This window comes from Hippoglossus stenolepis, chromosome 18 (genome assembly GCF_022539355.2).
Source record: "Hippoglossus stenolepis isolate QCI-W04-F060 chromosome 18, HSTE1.2, whole genome shotgun sequence".
In the NCBI taxonomy this organism is placed as follows: Eukaryota; Metazoa; Chordata; class Actinopteri; order Pleuronectiformes; family Pleuronectidae; genus Hippoglossus; species Hippoglossus stenolepis.
In genome coordinates this window covers 17,215,618-17,230,858 of record NC_061500.1, presented here as the reverse complement: position 1 = coordinate 17,230,858, position 15,241 = coordinate 17,215,618, and the positions used below count along the sequence as shown (strand labels likewise).

General features: G+C 40.7%; 1 protein-coding gene across 2 annotated transcripts; it reads left to right on the top strand.

The window, feature by feature from the left end:
• The first annotated feature begins 1,161 nt into the window (after window positions 1-1,161).
• scamp1 (secretory carrier membrane protein 1) lies at window positions 1,162-15,032 on the top strand. 2 transcript variants are annotated; one of them, XM_035184202.2, is made up of 9 exons: window positions 1,162-1,409; window positions 5,768-5,845; window positions 6,408-6,515; window positions 6,998-7,109; window positions 8,921-9,049; window positions 10,721-10,880; window positions 11,325-11,426; window positions 12,096-12,213; window positions 12,307-15,032. In XM_035184202.2, the coding sequence occupies exons 1-9, from the start codon at window positions 1,353-1,355 to the stop codon at window positions 12,454-12,456; spliced, it is 1,014 nt and encodes a 337-aa protein (XP_035040093.1). In that variant the 5' UTR covers window positions 1,162-1,352; the 3' UTR covers window positions 12,457-15,032. The 2 variants fall into 2 exon arrangements, with proteins under 2 accessions (XP_035040093.1, XP_035040094.1); XM_035184203.2 differs by lacking the exon at window positions 1,162-1,409 and adding an exon at window positions 4,421-4,569.
• Window positions 15,033-15,241: the final 209 nt, after the last annotated feature.

Below are 15,241 nucleotides of genomic sequence, written 5' to 3'. Positions count from 1 at the left end.
TATCTATCTTTCTATCTATCTATCTGTCCGTCTGTCTGTCAAACAGATACTGAGATAAAAACATAAAGCAACACTTCAAATACTAAAACCTCAAGAAAAGACATAGCTATGAAAATAAATACTAAACAACATAAGAATACAAATCAAATGACTGAATTATGTTAAATACAGCTAAAACTCTTTCAGAATAAACATTATTGGATATGAAACTTTGCTGGGATCATTCTAAATCATTCATGATGTTTACTTGTAAAATGAAACTGATGCTTCAATATGATACTGAAAGCTATGCAAACCCCAAATACAAATGTTTAGTTTAAAGGACACCCTCTGGTGGTGACATGTGGAACAGTGATGACCTCCTATTAAAATAAAATAAAAATATAATTTGACAAATAACGAGGTCGAAATGAAATTCATATTAGAACATTTTGCAAATGACACCCAGACATTTTCGGCCACAATTCATAGTGTTGTTGTTTTTTCTTTGTCTTTTTAAAGTATTTTTCAAGTAAATTGTACAACATTAGATAACAAAACATGTCGGCATGAAAAATTCAGATATACCGGGTTGACATCAAGATGGAAATCATGATAAATAAACAAATAAATAAGGCAATCAATTGAAAAATTGTCAGAATTGTACCCAGTGCAACTTGATGATCAGAGGTAATAAGTAATTACGCTGTTTTTATATTTAATTTTTTATGTTTTTTTGTAATTCAAACTTTTACTATGTTTTTGTGAGATAAGACAATGCATGACACCACATAGCAGATACAGATCATTCACATGGTAAAGGACGACCCTCCATCAACATAAAGTGATATCAAATAACATAAAACGACTTTTTGGCAGCTGTGACAGCTCTTTGAGGTCAGAAGATGTAACTTTAACAGATATTTCATAATAAACAACATGATTTAAGGGATGTACTTCCTTGAGTAAAAGTACAGATGAGCTGTTTATGTTCTTGGATGTAACTAAGAGGTAAAATGATAAACCCAATAAGGTGTGAAGTAGATTTATCTTCAGTCTATATGGGATTGAGCCATAGACTTGTTTATAGCATTGAGCTCAAAGCGAAGTTTTGTTTTGACAACCGGGACGTGACGTATCGCTACTTCCGCTGGGTTGTGACTCATGTGATCCGCTGCTGGTGACCAATCCCTCCCCGCGGTACAGTCCCTGGAAGCTGCCCACACTTGACTTCGCGTCGAACCGTGACACCTCCTGCGTCTGCCCGCCTCACAGCGAGACCTAGCGGGGCTTTATCTGCGGCGACAGTCGGTCCAGACGTTGCTCTTTAAACCAGTGGAACACACCTAACGGGGAGGACTCACACCACGAGAATGTCGGATTTCGACAGCAACCCGTTCGCGGAGCCCAGCTTCAGCAACCCGCTCCAGGTAACGTTAGCTAGCTGAGGTAGCCGCGTTAGCGTTAGCTGCTGAAGTGTTACACATTAATAACGAGCAGAGGGAGTGTAGCACCGGGTGATATGAAGTAAACTGCTGTGGTAACACCACTGTCTGATTTTAAAAATGGTGTCTTTACTCTGACTGTGACTTTCTATCTGTGCTGGTGCACTTTGGCTGCCTGTAGTGACACAACAACCTGAGGTGTCAGCCAGTGTTGTGTGTTAGTCTTTCAGCTGTTAAAGGTCCAGTTAGGTGAAAGGGATCTATTGGCAGAAATTGAATATAAAATAACCCTAATCATGTTTTCACTAGTGTCTAAATTGTATGAATTGTGATTTTCTTTACCCTAGAATGGGCCCTTTTTATTTAAATACTTTATATTTACATCAGGGGCAGGTCCTCTCTAGGGAGGCCGCCATGTGTTTTTTACAGTAGCCCAGACTAGACAAACTAAACACCTTTTTGAGTTTTTATGACAACGGAAAGCTGCCACACGTTCTCTTTCATGTTTGGAAGATGAGGTTGTGGTGAGGGGTATTCAGCTGCAAAATGCAACTTCACCACTAGATGTCACTAAATCCTACACACTGAACCTTTAAGACTACAGTTGTGTTTTATTAAACCATTTAGTTTTCTCCACGATGCCCTGTTTGTACCTTTCTGTTATACTCACTTCAACACCTGTCGGTGTCTCCACTGATTTCAACTTCCCACATCCAGTCTGACATCCTTCTCTTTCCATGCTTCTAAAGTCAACATAAGCCATAATCAGATATAACCTCCAGAGAATGTCCGCAGAAATGGGTCTGGACTTTCTCCGGAGGTTGCCTCTCGTACATGAACAACACATCAGGAGATTCTCCACTCAGACGCCTTCACAACTATACAGAAATCTCAGGTTCAGGTTAGGGCTGGTGCAGCGAGCAGAAGAAGGATGTAAAGTGTTTATTCTGCTGCTGAGATCCCACGTGTTTGTTTAGACCGAAGTGGATGACGCCTCTTATTTACACTGAGACATCTGTACTGTTTTTATTGCGTCTGTCCTGTTGTAGAATTGTCATCTACACGAGCACAGGTTTACATGAAGCCTCTGGAATACCTGCTGATGTGTTCTCACCGGGGCTCCTTCCCACATTATCCATTATTTATTATTATCCACCCAGACATTTGGATTCTCACATACAGCCCCTCCGGAGAATGTCAGGAAATAATCTGGAGTACAGTGCATGTCTGAAAACACCTATACAGTTGTATTTAGGTAAATAAACTGCTGTTCAAATGTTAAAAATGGCCATGGATTTTCTCTCCAAAAAAAGTACAACATTGTAGTTGTACATTAACCATGTTATTTATGTTTTCATAGAGCTGTTGGCTTCGGTTAGGCCTCCACCCTTATCTATACTCAGTGTTTTCCTTATAGTGTCTTGTCATGGTGAAAACATTTGATCATGTGCTCCCTCTGTGTCCTCCCCTCCTCTCTGGATCAACACCTCAGGTGCACTATGCCAGTACAAATGGCAGCAGATAGTTCACATTTACATCAGTTGTACAGTTGATTAGACTTTGACCAACATAACATTAACCTGCAACTATTTTATTCATACATTTGTCAACCAAACAATGCCCATACATTTTCATTTATTATGTTTCAGACCAATCTTTGTCGATTAATTGATTAGTCAATGGAAACAAAATTAGATATCAACTTTTTGATCACTGATTAAAAGTTGAAGTTATTTTTGAAAACACAAAATCAAACATTTGACAGTTTACATTTCTCAAATGTGAGAGGAGAGGGAAACTTAAGTACTTTGGGAAAATGTAACATTTTATTAATATATTAAACAATGAAAGAACATTTTTGATGCCACTACCATCACATCAGATATATACATGAATAGTCAGGTAAATATCGAATTCATTTTCTTTTCTGTTAATAAGTTTAAAATACCACAATTGACTTAAGTATTTGATGAGGGTTACGGGCATATGATGTCACACCTTGTTAAGCCCTTTGAGACAAACTGTGATTTGTGAATATGGGCTTAACAAATATAATTAGGTTGATTGATAATACATTATTGTACACACATATTCCTGTTTATGATGATATTGCCTCATTTTAGAAGCTTTAATTTATTGCATTAACTAAAAAAAACCTTCCACCATTTTTCTCTGTCAGCGTGTGGCGACGGAAAGTGCTGACGGCACAGTTTGTCCGTACAGACGCACAGAGAGTGAATTATTCACGTCCCCATTAACATACAGACATGACTAATGAACCCCTTCCCTTCTGCCATTTTCCTGTCGCCTGTTGGCCTGCACTTCATTTTGTTTTTGCCTGAGGAGAGATGGAGCTCCCTCCACTACTCTGAGCTATCTTCAATAGTTCATGAAATCATATGGTGCCTTCATGGACGACATGTGGTGCTGGGATTTGTTCCCTCTGTTTTGGCATATTTTTGCATGCGGGCTGATGACAGAAAAAATGAAAGGCTCTATATGGAAGTGTAGATGTAACATTTGATTGTGTCGGTAGCTCAATCAAATGTGGGATTGTTGCAGTGACTATTTACTGTTCTAACATATTGCAGCTTCACCATTGAACGCACAAGAGTATGCCCAGTGTTGAAGTGTCACCACGTGTTAGATTAATGCACCTGCTCACACCGAACTCTGCCAGTTTTGTTTTCACCTACGTCAGGATCTCGGTGGATTCAATTTCACTTCTTTTATGTGTCGCTATAGGAGACAGGGAATCCGTAAGCGTTTTTATAGCAGTTTTCATACAGACAAACATGCAACAGGTGGACGATGCATGGTGTAAACTGCAGACTTCAACCTGAAAACTCTACACTTGGTGAATATGTATGTATTTGTTTGGCTGCGCAGTAGAGCAGCATTAAAGTTTAAACACAACATAGACTGAAATATTAATGACCCCGGTCTGGTGACAACTTACCATCACCAAGCCGTGTGTGTGTATGTGGGTGTATGTGGGTGCACCAGCAGAAGAGATGCTCCCAGAAATGTAAGTCAGACCACACTGAGACTGGATGAGAGTAGCACTTCAGGAAAAACGCAGATCGGATGATAAGCTTGCGCTGCAATTTGAATAAAACTAGGGCCTGACTGACAACAGCTCATGGTAAGAGTGTTATTCAAAGAAATGTATTAAAATGTAGCTTTTGTGTTGTCATGAGGAACAGGAAGTTAACATGCAAGTGCAGGTGGAAGATACTAAACTAATTCTGTTTAATGTTTGACCTGTTCCACAGTACAAATAAGTAAACATAGGTGATTGTAGTTGTGTTGCAATATTATTGTCACTCACTAGTAAGGTATAGTACAGATTGTCTTAACATTGCAGGTCTGCTGTATTAAAACTCCTTTACATATAGTACAAAAGTATTGACAGCAGAATATACTTTCCTGCAAAGTGTTTTATATTTGTATTTATATTTGTTGTTCATATATTAGTGGAGGAAGATGTATTAACATGTTAGTGTTAATGCTGTCAAGGTGAAGTCAGTTTTAAACAGAAGTATATATTTTATACTCTTGGGTAGTTTTTATAATAAAGTTGAATACATTTTCATTAACTAATCTTAAAATATAGGAACTATAAGGACAATCTTAAACTGAAAAAGTACAATATAGTAGTAACTACAGAATTTCCCTCTAAGATGTAGAAGAGTAGAAATGAAATGTAGCTGAAAATCTCAAGTAACCTACAAGTACTTAAAAATATTTATGCAAGTAAATGTACTTTGTTAGATTCCACCTCTGGTGTCTGGATGTTTTGGCTTCATTCTTTTATTTCAGTTGTTGTGCTCACATAATTAAACCGTCATTCTCGGCTAGTCCTTCGTGAACAAGGTTGTTCAAATATGCTTGTCATGCAGATCAAGAATGTGGTTAACGGGAGCTGTAAAGTGCTTTAGCAGGTTTTGTGCATAGCGTAGCAAACTAGAAAAACACAGTCTCCCTTTTTATTTCTGTCGTCAGCAGCCAGAAGCATTCGCCCTGCTCCCGAAAGCGCCTGGACGTGGCTATTTATAGACGTCTTCCTGTGAAAATTATTGGAATCATCCCGTCTTTGTCAGTATTGAATTATAGGCCCGTTGCATTTCAAATAACGAGGCCTGTTTGTCCTTGATTTGACAGAATAATGGAGGGTTTTCACACTTTCATGAGGTATTCTTTTACTATAGAGATTTCCACTGGTGTCCTTGGTGCAAACTCAAAGATAGTCGAGTTAAGACTGGGATATTCTGATGTCAGACTTGAGCTGTTTGCTGCTTTTACTCAGCCTCTCTCCTGTTCTTTTTATTCTCTTTTCTCAGGATCCGTCTGTGACCCAAGCAAGACCGACGGCTCCTCCTGGGTTGGAGGAGTACAACCCCTTCACAGAAGCCAAACCAGTGAGTGCTTTTACAGATTATTCACTGAGCTCATTTATCAAACAGTGGTGCGGAACAACATTCACAGGATTTTAAAGTAATCCTTGTTATTTCTGACTTTCACATGATGCAGTAGCGATGGGAATAGGTTGGTCAGCTGTTCATACTGGTTTAGATTTGTTGCTCCACAGCAGAGGTACAACTACAGGCCTTTATACGCCCTTATTTATAAGAAGATTTAAAAAAAACGTCCCACTGACTGCTACAGAGCGCTGGTCACCTGTTTATTCAATTGTTATTAACATTGAAGGTACAGCTTGTCCAAATCGCACCAAACTCTGCACTTTACTTCCCATGATTACGAAGAATACGAATGCCAAGAGTGACGTTTATCCAGATAAATGTTCCACAGACAGACAGACAGATGGACGTTTGTGGAATTAGTTGGTAGATTTCCAACATTGAATCAGACTGTTGGTGATTTTTTTTTTAAAGTTTTGCAGTGGCTCAGCATTGTGGGGCTCCGTCTGCTGTGATGGGGGGGGGTTTGATTATAATTGTATACGTGTGTTTCCCTCCATAGGCGCCTGCAGGGATGGCACCCAAGACTGCTGCGCCCACCATCAACACACAACCCGCCATCATGAAACCCACAGAGGAGCCTCCGGCCTACTCGCAGCCTCAGGCACAGGTATTACTGACCCCAGCTGGACCTCACCCTCTCAAAGAACTGCCGCTTTTCTGGCAACTTTATACTTCATGGTCCTCGTCTTTTTCTTATGTGCTGATATTATTGGGAGTAGGAGTTAAAAGCAAGCAGGCTGTGAGGCTGGGACATTTCTAATGGTTTTGTACTGAAGGCAGAACATGAAGTACAATGACAGCTGGCTTCATGCTGAGTTTGTGGACAGAAAAGCAGCTCAGCAGGAAACTGTCTGTATCCGTAACGGGGCTCGAACAGGCCGACACAGGAAATAACTTGTGATGCTGCATCTCATTTGTCGGCATGTTGTTGTGATGTCTCTCCTCCTGCTGGCGCGGCCCCTCTAGAGAATTGAATTCATTCCAAAAGTAGAAAGAATTTGTAGTGAGCTGAAAAATAATAGCCTGCCAAAGAGTCTCCTGTACTATCACCATTGTGTTGATGGCTTTTCATTGCGTGTGTGTGTGTAGGAGCAGACGCGAGCAGCTGCCGAACTCTTGCGGCGACAGGAGGAGCTGGAACGGAAGGCTGCGGAGCTGGACCGCCGGGAGAGAGAGATGCAGTCACTCAGTGCTTCAGGAGGTCAGCACCAGAAACCAGCATACAGCTCCAGATCAATACTGGCACCACAAAAAGATGAACACAGAAAAATAATTACCCTTTTAATCAGGAAACAGATTTTCTGTTAGGATCAGAACAGGATTCGGTGTAACAACTTGTTTATTTTTGTCATACTTTTAATAACTCGTGATCTTAATTTTTGGGAATAGTGAGACACTATTGTTGGATGAGAACATCAATATCAGTCTATGTGCTAAATATGAAGTCTTTTCATTACCATGTGGCCCGGAGGCAAGCAGCAATGATGCCATGTAGTCACTGCACCAAGCTAATAAATGGTGTCAGTAGAAATAGTGGTAATTAGTCAAATTTAAAGTTTTACCTTCAGGCAGAGCCACGTTAGCTGTTTCCCTGGTTTCAGGGCTAATTGCTTTCTGTCTCTCGCTTCATATTCAGGCTACATCCATACATCTACATTCTTGTTTCAAAACAGTGTTTTCAAACTCAAACAATCTCTGTCCACACAAGTGATTTGGCTCCGTATCAGTTTTAAACCCTGTATCATACTAACACACCTGAAAGGGTATGTCATATGACCGCCCGTGTTGTTTGGTTGTTAGTTGCAGAATTGTCGCACATTTTTTGAAGAACAGCTCGTCTCCTACACATGTAAGCCGCTGTAACATTGTAAAATGCTGAGTTTAACTGCACAACAGCTGTTAGCAAAGACAACAGGGTCAGCAACGCTTGCAATTGATGATCCATGTTCCGTTCTACACTGGTAACCAAGGCTGGGGGTCATGCTATTGGAGCCTGACTAATCACAGAAGGTTACATTATGATTGAAAACTCCCAATCAGCAAGCGGTTGTGAGTATCTTGATCAGTGCTATCAATCATCTCTGTTTCTGCCCGTCCAGACTAAAAATGCAGCCCCAGAATTTTCAAACTAAAACAGTGCCAGCAAGCTTCTCTGTTTACGCAGCTGTTAAACTCAGGAGTAGTGTGGGTGCCGGGTGTATCTGTAGCAGATTCATTTATTTTCAAATGTAAGTAATGTGGATACAGCCTTACTGTACAAACATGAAAGGTGATATTATCACCTAATTCTCAGCAAGAGCATATAAGCAGATTTTCCGAAAGAACAAACAATTCCTTTAAATGATCATAGATCATCTACAGAGAAGGCAGCTTGAGGTTTCTCTTTGAACCACATTAACCACAATATACAGCTTCTCTTCCATGTCTCAGAGCCGACATCTGTATGAAACATCAGCTGATGACTGTGTTAACATGCACACAACAATCCAGGCTGGAAATCAGAGAATGAATTTACTGCACTGCACATGTTCTGCAGTAATGTAGTTACTGTGAAACACACTTAAGTGCAGTTGGCCTATAAACAGACTCATCCTTGATAGTAGTTTTGAACCTTAGGTTCAAGAATGTTATTCGCACACATTGTCCATTACAGCCGCCACATCAAAATGATTACTGCTACTGCTTCAGGATTAGGACGCACATTTGTCCCGGTTGGTTTGAACCATGTTGGAGTATCCTGTCGTAGTACCCTCCCTTTACACTCCCTCCGCTGGCCTGCACTCACTTTACATTTTAACAATAAACACCCGCACTAATCAGAGGTTATTAGGACCTGAACAGTACTTGAAGGGATTACTGTGCGGAGATTGCAAATGCGGTTTGCCCCCACTGCTTAAATCCTAGAAACACTGTAGTGAATAGTCGGACGAGTCCCGAATGAAACATGAACTCATAATTTCTTTTAAAGCTTTACTGTCGGTCACAATCATGTCTTTTATTGTCCTGTTTCAGGCAGGAAAAACAACTGGCCTCCTCTCCCAGAGAAGTTCCCTATGGGTCCGTGCTTCTACCACGACATCACCGTGGATATTCCTGTAGAGTTTCAGAAGACAGTCAAGATCATGTACTACCTCTGGATGTGTGAGTTGTAGTTTTTTTTTCCCCCTGTTGTCATGGTAACAGTCCACCACATTTGTCTAGACTGAAATAGCTACAGGATAAAGTGCCATGAAGTTTTATGTACATTCCCCAGAGGATGAATCCTACTGGGTTTTCTAGAGTTCAGTACTTGTAGTCATCAAATAAATAACTGTGGCGCCTTCTGGAAGATTCTCGCTCCTTTTTCATCCAGATATTGTTGATGAGAAAATCATCAGATAACTTAATCAACCTTGTGACTCCAGTTAGTTTCTGGTGAACAGTATTCGTATGCCCCTTGTAGAGTAGTATACTCTCGGTTCCTGCGTTCATGTTTATTCTAGGTTATTGCACAAAGAATTATTGTTACCTAAGCGGGGAAGGCACCACGAAATTGTTTTACTTCCATATTGCCATATTGTTGATGGGGGTGTTATGTTGTACCAGTAAGACAATCCAGTGAAATACAATCCAAGAATTCCCCTTTTAGAAAGAGAAAGAAAGATTTATCAGACAGTGGACACTTCACAGCAGTTTGTTGTACTCACAGGCGGGGTTTTACAACTCTGGAAAGTTTTCTTTTATTGTGAGTGATCTACCAGGAATGTGCTCTTGCATTAGTTTGATTGGCCAAACTCCGAGCCTGAGGGCATCATGTTGAAGCAAAAGTAGAGCCAGGTTCACCTTATCTTTTACCTGATGACCCTGAACATGGTTTATTATAACTTGTTTTTAATGACTGCTGTTTCTAAAATGTGATAATTTTCCATATTATCATGATTATTATTTATATTATTATTATCATTATCATGGTCTGTCTACAAAAGTTCTACATGGTCCATAAATCACAAAAAAAAAGACCTGCCTAGTTAATCAAATCTGATTTAACATCTTTGCCTTAATAAAAAAACAAAGTCTGTTTTATAAATGACTAAAAACTACATTTTCTCCCTCTGCAGCCTTTATAGCTCGGCCCTAATAGCGTTTAAATAGTCACTGGAGTGACTGGAATTCAGCAGGCACATGACGAGGACATGTTGCGCAGTCATGTGGGCTGATGAAGGGACTTGGTCAGATGATTGCTAAAAAGATTTGTTTAGATACACACTTCAGAAAAAATGGCAAAGATCCTTTCTCTCTCATTTTTGTGCTTTTATTTTATTCACAGAATACTTTCTGATTTTAAAACTTGGAATTTCATACGAGCTGGATCTTTTCCAGGCTCAAACAGAGACGGGTCTCGAGCACAAGTGTCTACCCCCCCCACCCCCCATCCCCCACTCAGCTGTGGTATGTCAGCCAGCAGGATAATGTCATATGTCACACTGTGATGTAAAATCCACTCACTTTTACAGACCCCCGCTTTAACCACACACTCTCGGTTAGGACCCCAAGAACAAATGGTAACGCTGAATTATTGAGAGTGTGTGTGTGTGTGTTTTATTGCATCAGACCTGTACAGTGTTACATGTTGAAATATTAAGCATCAGCGTTCCCTGCTCCTCCATAATGAATCTGACTTGGCAGGACACTGGAGACTCCTGCTCCCTGACACTCAGTATACAGTAACCCACAGTAACGCACCAGGGCTGTCACACTGTCCCACTTTCACTAAAACCACCATCTGCATATTTACTGTTATTTTTTTCTCTCTTTTTCCCCCTCACACCTCAGTTCATACCGGGACGCTGCTCATTAACATGATCGGCTGTCTGGCCTGGTTCTGTGTGGATGCGTCGCGTGGGGTGGACTTTGGCTTGGCCATCCTCTGGTTCATGCTCTTCACGCCCTGCTCTTTCGTCTGTTGGTACCGACCACTCTATGGAGCCTTCAGGTGAACAACACAGCATCTACCTACTAATTCCACAAACGTCTGTCTGTATGTGTAACTCATTTATCTTATCGTCCTTGATACGTTCCATATTAATAAATATGGTGAACAGGCAAACAACATTTAGCAGTTGGCGGGTCAGGGCTTAACAGTCAGTCTGCAGGTCAAAACTGCAGGTCAAAACTGTCTCACCAGCAAAACTATCTATCCCGCCAGATTATTTATATCATTTGATTCTTTTCATTTCACCATATTTGCCTGACGAGTCATGGGTGATGATCTCCGTCACAGCAGTGTTATTTACTCTTTTGCAATTTCTCTACAAAGTAAAACGCATCTTTCGTTATTTTCAAAATGCATTTGCCACGATGACATTACATAAAAAATCCATTTACCTTGGATGTACTAATAAACTCATTATTCACATCCTTCTTCCTCTTTCTGCAGGAGTGACAGCTCATTCAGATTTTTCATTTTCTTCTTCGTGTACATCTGTCAGTTTGGAGTCTACGTCCTCCAGTGTATCGGCATCTCTGGCTGGGGCGCCTGGTAAGACAACAAGGCATGAACACACTCGGGGAGAAAAAACTGGAGGCAACTTCATTTATTCTTAGTGCCACAATCCTCACAAGAAAGTAGTTCCATTGATTATAATATTGTTATTAATGGCTTAGTTATGTTTTGGGGGGGGGGGAGCAGCATAAATCAGTCACTTCTTCTTTTAGTTCTCAAACATCCGAGAGCAATTATTACAAACTTTGAACATTAATGTAAACATTCAGAACTTAGTTATGTGGTTGATTGGCCCTCAGCCTCAAGCTCTTTTGTTCCTATTGAGTACATAAACCATTTGAACAGAAATGTAGACTTAAATGTTTGAAAATACTCAGTAATTTTGTTAGTTTTACAAAATTAATCAAACAGGAGGAAATAATGCATATTTTCAGCAGCGGATTAATCCACATTTGAGGCAGCAGGACGTGTTTGTGTGACTGAGACAGTTAAACTGCAGCGTGGGTGTTCATGATGAACAACAGTGTGTCTCATTGACGTGTTTGGAAACAATGTAGCTCAGTCCCTTAGAGAAATTGGACACATCAGGCTTTGACACACACTCTGTACTGTAGTCAGATCAGTTTATGGTTAGTTTTGGTCTTTTCAAGGGATTTATTGACAAGGAACAAAACCCAGACTCTTTAATGAATGTCTTGTTCTTAGTGGGTGGATCGCGGCTTTGACTGGCCTGAATACCAGCATCCCAGTGGGCATTATAATGATCCTGATCGCTGCTCTCTTTACCTCACTGGCCGTCCTGTCCCTCATCATGTTCAAAAAGGTACAGTGGACGCACCACAAGCCCAGAGATATATTCAAGTAGAGTCTGTTACAGCCTGTTCAGCTCCGTCTTCTCTCCTTTCATCCTCACCAGGTTCATGGGATGTACCGTACCACAGACGCCAGCTTCGAGAAGGCCCAGCAGGAGTTTGCCACCGGCGTCATGTCCAACAAGACGGTCCAGACGGCCGCCGCTAATGCCGCCTCCAGGGCCGCGCAGGAAAGCTTCAAGCAGCAGATCTGATCGGCCCCATAGAGCTCGCTCAACTCTCCGTCCAACACCCGCCCATCTGCCCCTCCTCCTCTTCTGCTCACAAATGCAGCCCCCAGCTTCCCTTGAGCCAAGTGGCCTGTTTGAACACATGGAGAGCCCCCCCCAGCCTTCTGACACTGTCAGAGTGGTTCATGTGAGGGTGCGCCGCAGTCACCCCATGATCTGTGATCTGAGAGAAAACCACTACTGGGATGATTCAAACCGGCTCATGGCTCCACCGACAACATCACACACACACTCATCTCTGACTCTGGGAACCCCTCATCGACGCTGCACTCACACCACTCAACCAGCGGGCTCTACTATATTTTTGTATGTTTGTTGTGTGCGTGTGTGTATGTGTGTGGCCAACTTAATGATTGTTTGTGTGCCTATATAAACGTCTGTTCAGCCTTGAGGCCTGTGTGTAGACTGATTGTAATGTAGATTGAACCAAGTCCGACTCTGAAGTTACTCGGGCATTTCTCAGCCGTCTTTGAAGCTCTGTGTGTTTCTTTAATTTATCAACCTAATCACTTCTTCCTGTTTTTAAAATTAATTTATTATCGGACAAATAGAAGTCATGCAGCGCTCTCTAGCTGTCGGTGAATGCTCATGCGGCAGAATTCTGCGATTTATTTTGCTGGGGTACATAATTTGTCACTGCTGCCCCCCGGTGGAGGGATTTTGTATTGTCAAAGATGAATGCTGTGCATTCCAGTTCACTACCTTGCCTTCTGCTTTCTGTTTGCTTTTGTCAGAATTGGATTTTTAGAAGGTCTGTAGTCTTTCTCCTTTTAAAGTGACACTTCAACGGAAGTCTCATCTGTTAAGTATCAAACACTCACTCCTGCAGACTGTAGGGATAATGTGTTTTTTCTCCGTATCAAGGAGAAGTAGCCAGTTATCATTCGGATTAATCAGTTCATTGTTTTTTTCTGAGAAATGCACATCATGATTTCTCGGAAAGTAAATTCAAAGTGCTTGGTTTGTCCACGATTATGCTACAAGTTCCTTTTTAATTTGTTTAACCATGTAAATTACAACCAATCAGAGCTCTTACCACCTCTTTCACCTTCCAGCAGTGTTTGATACTTAGAAGCTGTTTTTATTTTGGGTGGAATATCACTTTAAAGTTTGCTCTCCAGTATCTCTGTTTTCTTTAAATCTTTTGCCTATACTGATCGTCATATCCACAGTGAAATCCCACCGAGTTGCACTTTAAATCCGGTCATTAGATTGTTTATAAAAATCGGTGCAATTGATATTTATTACAATGGCCTCACGCCTTCCTGCTCATTCGTGTAATTCATACGTTCTAACATGCACCAGCTGAGTTCAGCATAGTTTCACATGGAGCCTACAACACACACTGTTGTGTGTGTATATACAGCTGCATGTTTATACAGTCTCTTTGAGAGGAACGTTTCATTCTTCTCCAGCTTTTCGTGTGTTCTGGAGATTTACCTCAGTTGTACTCAGGATGTGCTCTTCACTTGCATGACAAGGATAAAAGTCAATTATACCAGGCCGTACAGATCTAAACAGAGACTGATACCTAGATTTAAATACATGTGCTGTAAATTTAACATGTTGCAATAAAAAAATGATTAAAAAGACCACGAACATGGTCAGTAATGTTCATGTGATGTTCTGATGATTGCTTGCTTTTTAATAACTGGAGAACTGTGGATTGAATAAACCACAATCAGATGCACAATCACATCTAAAGTTGAGGTCATTCGTTTAATTACCAGTTCTTGGTCATTAATAATGTTCAAATGCATTTTACCTGCAAAAATGTCTTAGAATGCGTATGTGGAGTTTGGGAACTGGGAAGCAGCTTTTCACTGAGTCTTATTTCTTTCTGTTGCATCTCGTGTTAAAGCCAGTTAAGCCTTTTGTGAGTGCGTGATGTGTCGGCATGTAAATAGAGGGACTGTGGAGCCTAATATTTGTGAAGGGCAGAGTCCGGAGCCTTCTCTCTGGAGAGGAGACATTTTTTTTTATTCTACCTGTCAACTTCTCCTCCAAGGCTGCAACATGCCTTCTTTACTCTCGACCCCGTTTTGCCTTTTTTATTTCACATCGGCTTAATTTGAACCAGTACATTTCTTTCTGCCTAAGCACATGCATGTACAAAGCATCATGAGATTGTTCCTTAAAGAGATTCCTGCTGATTTCTGACTGTAAAAACTTTCTGGCTTAAAAAAAACAAACAACACATGTGAGGAAGGCGACAGATCGACTGTGATGGGAACTGTGGGATGGGACTGTGGCTTTAAACTGTGCTTATGATAAACACGGTTTGTGTTGGAAACAGCGAGAACAAAAAGAAAACTTTCAAAAGCTTCTCTAAAATTTTAATACAATGATTCAGGATTGTTATTATTCAGAAACATACTATGGGATGTTTGTATATTTTGTCTGATTTACTGATGGTTGGCAGTTTGCTCAAAATTTGTGTGATTTAAAGATGCACTCTGGTTTCACCTTCAGTCGCATGTTGAGCAGTTGAGTTTTGTATATTTACTGTATAAGCACTGAATAAAAGTCTTCTTCTGTAACGTTTCTCTCATATTTGTCTGTTCTTCAAATCAATCCTCCATGTGGATTCCATGTAGATTGAAATAGCAGCTGAAAACCAGAGGAGGTCAGTAGTGACCAAAGAACATGGACGTCCACTGCAGATGTGTTGCAGATCTATTTATTCTAGGTGAATCCTCTTCATATTCAGAACAACAAAGTTCATTGGTTGTTACATGGAAGTAGTTGA